Source organism: Balearica regulorum, chromosome 15 (genome assembly GCF_011004875.1).
Source record: "Balearica regulorum gibbericeps isolate bBalReg1 chromosome 15, bBalReg1.pri, whole genome shotgun sequence".
NCBI lineage: Eukaryota > Metazoa > Chordata > Aves > Gruiformes > Gruidae > Balearica > Balearica regulorum.
Genome location: NC_046198.1, coordinates 11,566,555 through 11,579,332, shown reverse-complemented (window position 1 = coordinate 11,579,332; position 12,778 = coordinate 11,566,555). Strand labels below are relative to the sequence as shown.

Sequence of the window (12,778 nt, the reverse complement as noted above, 5' to 3'; positions counted from 1 at the left end):
TAATGCGGGGAAGGGTCTTGTAATGCAGTGGAGTCTCGCGATGGGGGCGCGGGGGGGGGGGGGGTGGTCCCGCAATTCAATGGGGCTCTTGCCACAACCAGGAGGGGTCCTGCCACGCCGCGGGGGCTCTGCGGCGGTGCGGGGGGGGGGGGGGGGGCAGCGGGGGTGCAGCGGCGGAGGCCGGAGCGGCCGGAGGGGCGGCGGGGAGGGGGCGGGCGGGGGTCGCGGCGGGGGGGCGGCCCGGCGGGCGGGCGGGGGGGGGGGGGGGCGGTGCCGCGGCGGCGGCGCTATAAAGACGGTGTCGGGGCGGGCGCGGCGGCAGCGGCGGTCGGTGGCGGCGGCAGCAGCAGCGGCGGCAGGATGACGGCGAACGGGACGGCGGAGCCGGTGCAGATCCAGTTCGGGCTCATCAACTGCAGCAACAAGTACCTGACGGCGGAGGCTTTCGGCTTCAAGGTGAACGCCTCGGCCGCCAGCATGAAGAAGAAGCAGATCTGGACGCTGGAGCAGGACGGGGAGGACTCCAGCGCTGTGCTGCTCAAAAGCCACCTGGGCCGCTACCTGGCAGCCGACAAGGACGGCCGGGTGAGCTGCGACAGCGAAGAGCCGGGTCCCGACTGTCGCTTCTTGGTGGTGGCTCACGGCGACGGGCGCTGGTCGCTGCAGTCCGAGCCCCACCGCCGCTTCTTCGGCGGCACCGAGGACCGTCTCTCCTGCTTCGCCCCCGCCGTCTCGGCCACCGAGAAATGGAGCGTCCACCTGGCCATGCATCCCCAGGCCAACCTCTACAGCCTGGCCCGCAAGCGCTACGCCCACCTGGGACCTCGCCGCGACGAACTGGCCGTGGACCGCGACGTGCCGTGGGGCGTGGACGCCCTCATCACCCTCCTCTTCGTGGAGCAGCGTTACAGCCTGCAGAGCTGCGACCACCGTCTGCTGCGCAGCGACGGCCGCCTGGTCCCCGCCGCCGAGCCCGGCACCGCCTTCACCCTCGAGTTTCGCTGCGGGAAGGTGGCCTTCCGCGACGGGGAGGGTCGCTACCTCGCCCCCTCGGGACCCAGCGGCACCCTCAAGGCGGGCAAGAGTGCCAAGGTGGGCAAGGATGAGCTCTTCGCCCTCGAGCAGAGCTGCCCGCAGGTCGTGCTCCGAGCCGGCAACGACAGGAATGTCTCCACCCGGCAAGGTACGAGGGGATTGGGGGGGGCGGGGGAGGGGGGGGGGGGGCCACGGCCACCTCTAAGTCCCTGGGGTGTCGCCGTCCCGGGGTGCGCCCCTGCATCCCTCCGGCATCGTCATCCCTCGGGCATCGCGTGCCCCGAGGTGCCCTCCTGCATCCCTCGGGCATCACCTCCTCTGCATCCCTTGCATCCCTCCAGAATCGCCCCCCGGCAGCCCCCCACATCCCTCCAGCATCCCCTGCCTTCCTGCAGCAGCATCCCCATAGGGTGCCCCCCTCATCCCTCTGCCACCACCTCTTTAGAGTCTCTTCCCCTCCTTGAGCCCCTCTTCACACACATCGCTACACCCCTCCCCCAAATTCACCATCTCCCCAGGGCACCCCCCCTCCAGCATGGCTGCCTGCGGTTCCTCCCCCAGTCCCTCCATCATCATCCCCCCGCACCCCTCCCACATCCCCCCCCCCCCGCATCCCTCCAGCACCGCCTGCCTGGGGGCCCCCATCCTCCAGCACCCCCATCCCTGCAGCATCGCCTCTGCAGGGCACCCCGGGAGGGGGAGGAATGGTGAGGGGCCTGCCTTGGGGTGCTGGGATGGACGGGGGGGGGCTGTGGGGGGTGGATGGGCTCTTCCCTTGCCACGAAGGAGGCAGGGCCGTCATCCTTCCTACCTGCGGAGCTCATTGTTCACCCAACAAAGCCTCCACCAAACTCCCCCTTCCCCTCCTCCCCAGCATGGCTGAGCCACACGCCCTGCAGAGCGGGGCCCCGGGGGGGTTGTGCTCCCCCCCATGGGGCTGTGGTCCTCCCTGGTTGGTGCCACCAGCCCCCCGCCCCCCCCCAGCCTTGGCAGCGTTACATAAATGGCTTCACCAAAATGCTCGTGTCGAGCCGTGACCTACATCCACCCGCACAAAGGCAGCCGTCCCGCTGCGCTGCCCGCACCCGTCCCCTCTGCTCTCCGGAGAGGCCACCATGCCACCTGCCTCGAGCGTTGTGGCCACACGGCACAGCTCCCCGGGCACGCGGCTGCCTGCCTGCCTTCGAGCACCCAGCATGCATCCCCCCACCCCCCCAGCTTGAGGGGTGCTTGCTGGGGGGGTGGGGGGGTCCCCGCTCCATGGGCAGGGCGATGCTGGAGGTGCACAGCTGCCTGCCACGACTGGGATGGTGTGGGAGCCCCGGGGCCCCAAGTCAGGCTGGCACACGCCAGGCGCAGGATGGGTGCGAGCATGTCTCACTGCAGCAAAGCCTGGAGGAACAAGCACCGGGGAATTTTTTTTTGATTGTATATATAATATTTCAAGGTTGCAGCTTAACCCTCGTCCGTGCCTGGGCAGCTCCTTGCAGGGAGCTCACGGCCTTTCTCCTTTGTGAGAGCAAATCCTGTGCTGCTAAGCAGCCTCTTTAAAAAAAAAAAAAAAAAGGCTGAAAAGATGAGTAGTGGGGGCTATTTGCCCAGGCGCAAGGTTTTGGGGAGGTGGAGGACGGTGATGGTGGGAGGCTGGCGGGAGGCTGCCGCAGCGCCGTGGGGGAAGGGCTGCTGCAACCCTTTGTCACCGGAGATGGGAAAACCAGATGTAGGGGGGAGACGTGCAGGCTGGGATCCCCCACGGTGGGATGGGATGGTGGTGGGGGACCCCGTGGGGCGGGTGGGAGCGCTGCTGGTGGACCCGCTGGCTTTGTGTGATTTGGGATGGATGGAAGGGGGAGGGGGGGCACAAATCTCCCCAGCAACAGGGGGCTCGGGGCTATGCCCGGCCCTCTTCCAAGCAAAGCACAGTGGGGAGGGGTGTGCTGGGGCTGCACATCCTCGCTTAAGTCCTTTTTGGCCGGAAAAGCCATTTCCACCCAGTTTATCCTGCCTGGCAGCAGTGAGAGGCTGGGAGCTGGCGCTCTCTGGGCCTCACTCTCCCTTCTCCTGTCGGGAAAGCGCCTTGTCCCAAGGTTACCAAGAAGGCAGCCGAAAAACAGCCGTTGGAGGAAGCGGCTGCAGACAGCCCTTTCCCCCCGCCGAGCTGATAAGCGCCGTGCTGCTGGCAGATGCGCCGGGGGACGCCGGGAATGGGGGATGCGGGATGTGGGCAGGGAGAGGCTGTAGCTCAGCGCTGGCTCGTGGGAAAAGGCAGCTCCTGCCTGCGTGGAGTCGGGGAGGGAGCAGGGGTGGCAGTGGCTGTCACCCCCCCTGCCCCACGGGAGGAGTGGGGATGGGGCCACGGGGCTTCTGTGGCTCCCCTGGCTGGGAGCTGGAGCCGGCCCAGCCTTGGGATGGGACAGCGCTGTCCCACGAGTGCCGAGTCAGCTCCTGGCCTGGAGCCTCCTCCCTGTGCCCGGGATGGCCAGCGCCACCATTCCCTGCACACAGGGCGCTGGGCGCCACGACGCCAACGATCCGGGGGGAGCATGTGGTGGGTGCCAGCCCCTGCCTCTGCACCGGCCCTGGGGGTGGCCCTTGCACCTCTCCCCTGCCTCCAGCCCTTCGCAGAGGGACGGGATCCCCGGGGAGCCCCGGGCTCTGTGAGAGCCCCCATCGCACCTTCAAACAGAGCCGAGTCGGGGTGCTGCCGGCAGAAAGCCGCCTCCTCCCTGGCTCAATGGCTCCTTTCTAGCCCCGGCTGCAGCAACAAAGGGCCCTTTGTGGGCGCGAGGGTCCCCGGGGGCAGAGTGCTGGCATCCTCCCCGCTCCGCTGGGCCCCTGCCAGCCCCCCACCCGGCAGAGGTGTGCCGCCTGCCTCCCCCACCGTGATGGGGGGAGAGGATGGGCTGGCTCGGGAGTGAGGCATTTCGGGAAATGGGGGTCTGGGGAGGGGGGGGGGGGGCGAGTGAGCAGTGCGGTGACGGGAGCGTGCCTGGGCATGGCTGGAGGGACGTGGGCTCGGCCGCAGGTTTTCATCTGGAGATGCCAAGTGGCATCTTGGCACTTGGTGGTACCATGAAGCCACAGGAAATCCATAGGGAAGGAGGGGTGGGTTTCCCAGGAAACCCGTGTTTCACCTCCCACCCGTGCCCCCCTTGCAGAGCTGCACCCCCAGCGGAGGAGCTGCACGGTCCCCGGGTGCTCCGGGCTTTGCTTTTAGAAAAAAACGTGCTTGGATTTATGTACGGGTGCAACATAAGCCCATCCAAAGGGCCGGGGGGGGGGGCACATGCATGGCTGCGGCGTGGGGTGGAGGGTGCCAGAGCCCGGCAGGGAGACCAGACCCAACCTGCGCAGGCAGAGCTGGGTGCAACAGCCTCGGCTGCTGGGGCACGAGGGCCCGAAATCCTGCCCTGCTGCCCACGAGGGCTGGGGGGCTTTGCGGGGTGCTGCCGGTGCTCCCTCAGAGGGAGGCAGGCTCGGATCTTTCAGGTATAATCATGGGTTTTTTGGAAGGGAGCCTCTTGGCCTCTGGAGAGTTGGAGGATGGGAAAGGTGCGGCCTCCCGGCTGTTCCCGGTGCTGGGCAGGGCTGGCAGCTGCCTGCGGACCCTGCCGGCTCCCGGCTGTAGAAAGGCAGCGAGCAGAGCCTGTGTGCAGGCAGCTCCTGACGTGTGGGTCTGTCCCCCATGGGTCTGGGCATGGGGGCTGCTACAGCTGGCTTGTCTATCCCACCGGTTGGCCATGGTCTCGCCAGCGCCCTGGGATGGCTTGTCGGACACCCTCTGCATGAACCTAATGTAGAGGGAAGGGTCCGGCATGCTGTCAATGCCCTCGCGGCACGGAGGTTGGCATGGCCACAGCAAACCGCTCCTTTACAGGGAGAAGCTGGTCTCTTTGGGAGGTGTGGGAAGGCGTGTGCGTGCTCCGGGATGGCCACGGGCCTCCGTGTGCGTTCGCCGCCCTAGGCTGGAGAGCCGCGAGGGCTGGGACATCGATCCTGCAAACCCCAGGGGTTGGCAGCGGCTGGAAACCTCGGCAGCCGGGGGCTTGGGAAGGAAGAAGCCCTTTTCTGCTCCAGCACCGGCTCTCCTCCCTGTCGCCCTTCCCCAGCTCTCCTCTCCTGGGACCTCCAGCCCAGGGGCTTTTGTTTGGAGGGGGCTTGGTGTTAGGAGGCCCTGGGGACACACACACCCCCCCAGCCCCCCCTGCTCCCACCTCCAGCCTCTCCATCCTCCCCAAGACCCCGGCAGCAAACCCATGCTGCAGACGGAGCCGGAGGCCATCCCACGCGGGGAATTTTTGGGGGCGCAGGCATGCCTCCGCTCTCGCCCCTCCCGAAGCGCCGCCTTGCCGCGGCGTGCTCGCCCCCTCCTCGCCTCCAGCTGTAATTAGCAGCTTCGTCAAGGTCAGGCAGAGTCGTGCCGGCTCCAGACTGTAAATTTACCAAGAGCGGTAATTAAAGCGTGATTGGAGCAGCAGCAGCGCGGCCGGGCGCTGTGGGAGACGCCAGCTCCCCGCAGCAGCCCTGGGCTGCAAAAAGCAGGGGTGGGGTGGGGGTGGCTGGAGGGACAGCCTCTGTCCTCCACCGCAGGGACACGGGGACATCTCTCTTGGGCCTGCCATGGTCCTACTGCCTCTGACCCCCCCCCAGACTTCCTGCTCCGGCTCAGTTACAGCCCTTTGAAGCCTCCTTCTGCCCCAGCTGGAATTGCATTCCTTTCTGCTGAGTCGGTGTAACCCAACCCAGCGCCTCTTTCGGGGAGGGGGCGGCGGGAGACCCTCCTGCTGCCGGGCCCTGCGAGGCACCGGGGAAAGGCAAACCTCTGCACGACGGCGGGAGCGTGGGCAACTGCACAGCGGCGGGGCGGAGGCTGGTGTGTTCACTGTGCTCTGGAGTGGGGGGCTCTGGGGGAGAGGGAACGGTGTCGGGAGGCTCCTGGCACTCACTGCCCCCCATCTCTGGCCCATCCGATCCTGCTCTGCGGCACAAGGCATCCCCCCGTGCTCTCCCCATCCCTGCATGGTGAGGAGGAAATGCTGCTGCCCGCTTCCCCCCCGCGCCAAACCCCAGCAATAGCTCTTACAGGTTTGGGGGTGCCAGCAGCCTGGCATGGTGGGCTGCATCCCCTCCCGCAGCCCGGTCCCTCTCCAGGAGCCCCCGCAGAACCCCTCTTCCCTTTCTCTCGCGGTCGTATTGCTCTCGAGGGGGGGCTGGAGCAGCTTGCCGTGGCGCTGCTTTCCCGGCGGGGGTGCAAAATCAAAACCAAATGTTTCCACCGACTGCTGGCTTGGCCCCCGGCAGCCCGGGGAGGCGGCGAGAGTGGGGCAACCACACAAGCTGAGGACTTGGCCAGCGGGGCTGGGGTTGGTGGCATTGCAGCACCCCTCTGCCACCCCCTGCGCTGCCCCAAATACCCCAGGGAGCAAAGCAGGGGGTGGCTGCATGTCCCTCCCGGGGGGGGCTGCAGAAGGTGCTGCGGGATGCGGGATGCCTGGCGGGAGAGGGGATGCTGTGAACAGGCAGCGGCGTGGCAGCCGTAGGAGAGTTTGGGCGTGGGAGATAAGATTACAGCCAACAAAGAAAAGCCTTCAAAGCCTAATCCCTTTGGGAAAGGTGGGAGACTGATATGCAAAGCAGCGGCTGCTCCCTGGGCGCCGCTGCACAAACTGCCTGTGTGGAGAGGGGGGGTGACGGAAGCCGCCAAGTAGCTGTGTCTGCCCCAACTGTGGGACCTGGGGAAAGGCATCTCTGGTTCCAAGGCTGGTGTGTGGAGGTGGATGGTTCCTCCCCAGGTGGGTCAGCACCCGCTGGGTGCAGCTGGTAGGGCCTGCTGGTGGCTTTCTAGTGCAGAAGGGCCACCAAGGCAGCAGTCCCTGAAGCCCTCCTGGCGACTGTGTATTGCAGTACCTGAAATCCCAGCAGCCGAGAAGCTGGGAGGGAGCGCGCCGCAGGGGTGCAAGGGGCTGAACACATTGCCAGCCCCACGAGCAGGTTCTTGGCTCCAGGAAGAGGCAGATTCGGGCAGAAAGGTTGCACGCACGCTTCGCAGCCTTTCTAGGACCAGGCGCATGGTTGGACTCGAGCCTGTAGCACCCACGCAGCAGGGGAGGGACGTGGGTGCTCTCTGCTCTGAAAAACTCATCTGGTTCCACTAAACCGCAGTCCGTATCGCCATCCCCTCCCGGTCTGCTCTCACTGGTGATGGTCCTGTGCCCCACAGGCGGTACTGGGACCCATCTCCACTTGTCCTGGCTGTAGGTGGATGGGGGGAGCGGGGCTGAGTACTGCGCCGCAGCTCCCTCCTCGAAACCCGGCACGGCAGCTCAGCCGCTTCGCTTTGGCTCCAGGCTACGGCTTGGTGACTCGCATCCCAGAAGTATTTTTAGGCAGAAATCCACCAAGCGGGAGAGCTCTGGAGAGGATTTGGCCCCACTAGCCCTGACTAAGCAGGTTTGCTTGGGCTCAGTGCCCGTGGGTGGATGTGCACGTGGCCGGGGGGGGGCTGGCGGTGGCTCCAGGACTGTGGCTGGTGGCCCCAGGACCAGCTGTATCCACCTCTGAGGCTGCCAGGCCAAATGCTGTCTCTGGTCCCTGTGGTGCTGGGACGGGTCATCCCGGCTGGCAGAGCTGGGGGAAATGCCGGTGCTGATGGTTTTTTGGGAGCCAGGGAAAGGCTTGGCTGCCCCAGGGCTTTCCTGAGCCTCTTCTCCCTGCAAACCTTGCCGCCCCAACGGGCTGTGACAATTTACGGATGAAAAACAGTGCCATGGTCCTTAAACACATCACGAGCTGGGGATTCATAGGTGGTGAGGTGGCCTCTGATAATGGATTGAATAACCTGGCTGTCACCTCCGGGAGAAAAACTACAGCCCTTTTCCGTGTGAAATATCTAAGTTGGTTTTTGCTTGGTGCTTAATCGTGATGGAGCTGAAGAGTCCTGAGCTGAAGCTTGTGGCTGCACGAGCTCAGTCCAACCCTCATTTCTGGCCTTAATACTTGAGTAGCCAAATGAAAACCTGGATTTGAACCCAAAATGCTAGAGGCAAGATGTGTGCAAGGGATTTGGGAGTCACCAAAGCTCACCTTGGGGAGCAGGAGCCCCTCTCACTTGGGTTTCCCGGGCTGTCCCCTCACCTGGACCTGCTGGAGGTGGGTTAGAGGCGCCCCCCACCTCCATCTGCCTCTGCCCCGCAGGGATGGACCTCTCGGCCAACCAAGACGAGGAGGGTGACCAGGAGACCTACCAGCTGGAGATCAACAAGGACACCAAGAAATGCGCGTTCAGGACCTACACTGGGAAGTACTGGACCCTCACCTCCAACGGGGGCATCCAGTCCACCGCCTCCACAAAGTAAGTCCCCTGTCCCTGGCAGCTCGGGGCCGTACCTGGGCTTTGGGGACCCCTCTGCATCTCCCAGGGGACTCCAAGGGGGATTTTTCCAGCCTAGGCGCTCACCCCAAAACGCTTCCCAGCAAAGGCAGCAAATTCCCCAGAGAGCTGGGGCTGGGTCGGGGCTTGCCGCCCACGATGCTCAGGAAGTCCCTCGGGCCACGTAATCCTTCCCGGCCGGCTGGTGCTGTCGAAATGCTTTACCCTGCAGTTCAACCCTGCGCTAGCTGAGAGCCGGGCGGAAACTCCAAAAGTGCGTTTGGCTGGCTGCCTGCCTCCTGCCTGCGGGGTGAGGGCTTCCCACCGGGATGGCTGCCACGGCGTGGCTCATCCTGCAAAAACAGATCGAATCGGCCCCCCCCGCCCCCCGATCCAGCCGTGGCCCTTTCCGAACCGGCGGGGTGGCACTGGCAGGGTTCCCGTCCGTCACATCCCGCCGATGGCTCTGCTCTCTGCCCCCGCAGGAACGCGAGCTGCTATTTCGACATTGAGTGGTGCGACAAGCGCATCACCCTGAAGGCTGCGAATGGCAAGTATGTGACGGCGAAGAAGAACGGGCAGCTAGCGGCCTCCATGGAGACGGCGGGTAAGGGACCCCCTGCCCCGCACTGGGGCAGCAGGGGACAAAGCCATCCTCCACCCCAAGCCAGGCTCCTCTTCCAAGTGATGCTCAGAGATGCAGGCAATACGTCGTCTTAATGACCGTGTCACGTGCTGTGAGAAGGGGGGGACAGATGGGGTGGGTGAGAAATGGGTGGGGGGCACAGCCCACCCTCCTCACTGCTGCCTGCCAGCTGCAGGGTCCGGGCTCTGCGCCCCCCCCGGCCGCTCTCACCGGCTCTCTCCCCTCCGCCGCAGGCGAGACGGAGCATTTTGTGATGAAGCTGATCAACAGGCCCATCATTGTCCTCCGCGGTGAGCACGGCTTCATTGGGTGCCGGAAGGTGACCGGAACCCTGGACTCCAACCGCTCCTCCTATGACGTCTTCCAGCTGGAGTTCAATGACGGGGCCTACAACATCAAGGGTGAGTGCTGGGGGTGGGTATGGGCTGGGGGGGTGATGGCCATCGGGGTCCCCGTGGTGGCTCATGGGGCCACCTCGTCCCCTCTTCCCTCTGCCCACAGATGCCACTGGGAAGTACTGGATGGTGGGGAGCGAGTCATCCGTCACCAGCAGCAGCGACACCCCCGTGGACTTCTTTTTTGAGTTCTGCGACTATAACAAAGTGGCTATCAAAATCAATGGCAAATACCTGAAGGGTGACCATGCCGGGGTCCTCAAGGCATCCGCCGACGCCATTGATGCCTCCACCCTCTGGGAATATTAATGCACTTTAGCGTACCTCCCATTGCCAACTTTTCTTTCCCTTCCTTCGTCCTTTTTTTCTTCTGGGTTTTGTTTCTCCTCTCTGTTAAAAAGGATTTTCAGATCGGCTTGCCCTTCCCTCCTGCCGTAGAGTCGGTGCGTTATGTGGGAGGTGGGTCTCCATAAATCTCTGTAAGAACTGGAAAAGTGATGGGGCAGCCTGCCTATAGCTTTGTAGAGGGGTCTGTCTCTCCCCGCCCCCCCCCCCCAGGTTTGCTGGGCTTGGAAACTGCCGTACCCCCTTCCCGGCCCGAGCATCACCTTAGGTAGTTTATTTTACCCTCCTCAATTGAAAAAAGGGAATAAGATCACCTCTGTGCTCGCTTCTGCCATATCAGCGCTGGCACTGCCTCGGTCTGTGCTGCCAGTGTCCCCCGAGCACCCATCCCATCCTGCCCCGCTCCTACCAGGGACAGAGCGATGGTGCTGGGCTCAGCTGGCTGCTCCCGGCTCCCCTCCCGGCAGCTTCTCTCTGCTCCTGGCTTTCGGGGCAGGATTCATCCCCAGCTGAGCCATACGAGGTGACCTTACATATCACAGCATCCCCGGGGACAGGGCTGGCGTGTGCTGGCACATGTCCCTGCCGAAGAGCCAGCAAGCCAAACCCCCTCCCGCTCCGTCATGTCCCCCCGTCCCCCCCCACCATGTACCTGGAAATTATTTTTTAGGGTGATCCCGTCTGGAAAGCCTCAGCCTTTCATCTCGTGAAGCCCCCCGCTCCTTGTGTCCCTCCTTGTGCTTCTGGCTCTGGAGGAGCAGCGTAGACCCCACTGGTGGGTCCAGCCCCGCAGGCGCTTGCCCCGAGGCTGGTCCTGCTGCTGTGCCTGGGGGGGGGAGCGGGGAGGAGGCAGAGTAAGCCCATGCCGGGTGGGGGGCTTCATCCAGCCCACGTCCAGCGCTGGTGGGCTTCGGTCCCCGCAGGAGCCCAGCTGGGCGATGCAACCTCCCCTGGGCGGTGGCTGGAAGCATAAACTGCAGATTTTGGTTTACAGAATAGAAAAGTTCCTTAGCAAACTTTGCACAGTGATATTTGCTCAGTACCTTTGTTTTATGCTTTTTTTTTTTTTTTCCTCTCATAAAATACTGGAACAGTGATGCAAATCACTGAACACCTAATGCTGAATTAGGAAGTGCCCGTTCCGTGGGCTCCCCCAAGGAGGGCAGCTCCAGGTCCCACCGCCCCCAGGGCACCTGGGCTCAGCTCTCATGCCATCACAACCATACTGGAAAAAAAAAAAAAAAAGACAAAAAAAAAAGACCAAAACAGTATTTTTGTTAGTCTCTATTTATATATGCTCTCCATGGCACTGTGTTACCAGCTGTTGTCTGTACTAGGTCTGCATTAGAATATAACGCTGTTTGTAACGGGTGATGCTGACGTGTTCGTTAGGGTGTTGAAAGGCACTTTATCCTTTGGGGCCTTCCCAGGGCCGGTATTTGCTCCCTGCAAACACACCAAGGAGCCTTTTCCCCCGTGGGCCCCCTCCAGGGAGGGAGCACTGGGGGGTGTGTGTCCCCCACCCCACGCCAAGGGTGCTCATGGCATCGCTGCGTGCCAACACGGGGCCGGTCCCTATTGCCGGAGGCAAGGTAGGGGCTCGTCAGCCTTAAAGCCATGTGGAGGGACAACCCTCCGTAGGAGCTTGGTGCTAAACTCTCAGCTGGGAGAGCGAGCGACCCATCCCCTGCCAGGGGGGACACCCGGGCCGGGGTCCCTTGTCAGCGCAGGGGATCCCGGCTGGGACTCTACCTCGGCTCTGCGCTCACATCCAGGGGCTGCCTGCGCTCGCACGGGCACCACGCGCCCGCCCGGGGACCACGACGCCTCTCAAAGGACCGAGTGTCTTGATGAAGCCCTGAGTGACCCTGTGACTTGGCACACACTTTTCGCTGGCCTTCACCCCCCCCACTCCGTGTCGCCTCCTCCCCGTCCCCCGTCGCAGTTCGAACCACGTAACTCCCGCTCCGGCTTCTTCCGTGTGACACTAGGTCAACATCTCTCCTGTCTCCTCTTATCGGGTGTCGTGACTCTCTGAAAACATCTCACTCTGAAAATTTAAGTTTTGGGTTTGTTCATTTTTTGGGTTTTGGTTTTTTTTTATTATTATTTTTTTGTAAGTGCCATTTGTATAACTTAAAAAAAATAGCTTCAAATGGAGAAAGATGAATAAAAAAATAAAACCTGCATTCGGATACAAGCGGTGGCGTGTGGTCTGTCAGGGCAACCGTGGTTGGGGCTGCAAGGGCCTTTTAATGAGAGGCACGAGTCCGGGCACGGAACATTTGGGGTGGTGGAGCCTTTGGGGGCCAAAGCACTTCACAAAGACTGAGCTGGGTCTGGAGGGCCCGAATGAGTTGGTGGGAAGGGAATGGTGACCAACCAGCTCACCTCCACCGAGCAGGCTTACAGCCAAGGCTGGCTGGAGGCCAGGTCGCCTCGCGAGATGCTCAGAGCAGCCCGAGCCACCGAGCCCACGGGCATTTTTGAGGATGAGTGACCTGTGGATGGGTCAGGGGGCCGCACTAGCAAACCACCCCCTCCTGCAACCCACCCCCTCCTGCCCTCGCAGCCGGGAGCGGAGCCGTGAAGGAGCTGCTTTTTCTCCCCCTGGCTCAGGTATTTCCCCCCCATGCGATGGCCCTGAGGGGGAGGCACCTGCCAGGAGGGGAGAGCGATGGGCACTGCCTTGGGGCGCATGGCATGGCCCCCTCCTCTGCTCGGTGATACAGACAAGGGGAAGATTAAAAAAAAGCCAAGGACAGGAAGGAGGTGGGAAGCTCATCCATCCGCTGCAGCCCAGCCTGGGCCAAGACAGAGCCTCTGGCTGGAGGAGCTGGGATGTCCAGGACGTCCCTCCAGCCCTCCCGCACCCTGAGACAGCCAAAACTAGCCCTAAACCTCAACCAGCCTCAGGTTTGGCTCCAAAGATGAGGCGCAGCACCTGCTTATGGAGGGGCTGGGGGACAACTCCATCGCCCATGCCAA

At 63.4% G+C, this 12,778-nt stretch overlaps 1 protein-coding gene across 1 annotated transcript; it reads left to right on the top strand.

Moving 5' to 3' along the window:
• Positions 1 to 306: 306 nt before the first annotated feature.
• FSCN1 (fascin actin-bundling protein 1) lies at positions 307 to 11,990 on the top strand. Its single transcript, XM_075767871.1, has 5 exons — positions 307 to 1,183; positions 8,230 to 8,386; positions 8,890 to 9,011; positions 9,284 to 9,451; positions 9,552 to 11,990. Exons 1-5 carry the CDS (start codon positions 361 to 363, stop codon positions 9,752 to 9,754), a joined length of 1,473 nt encoding a protein of 490 aa, XP_075623986.1. The 5' UTR covers positions 307 to 360; the 3' UTR covers positions 9,755 to 11,990.
• Positions 11,991 to 12,778: the final 788 nt, after the last annotated feature.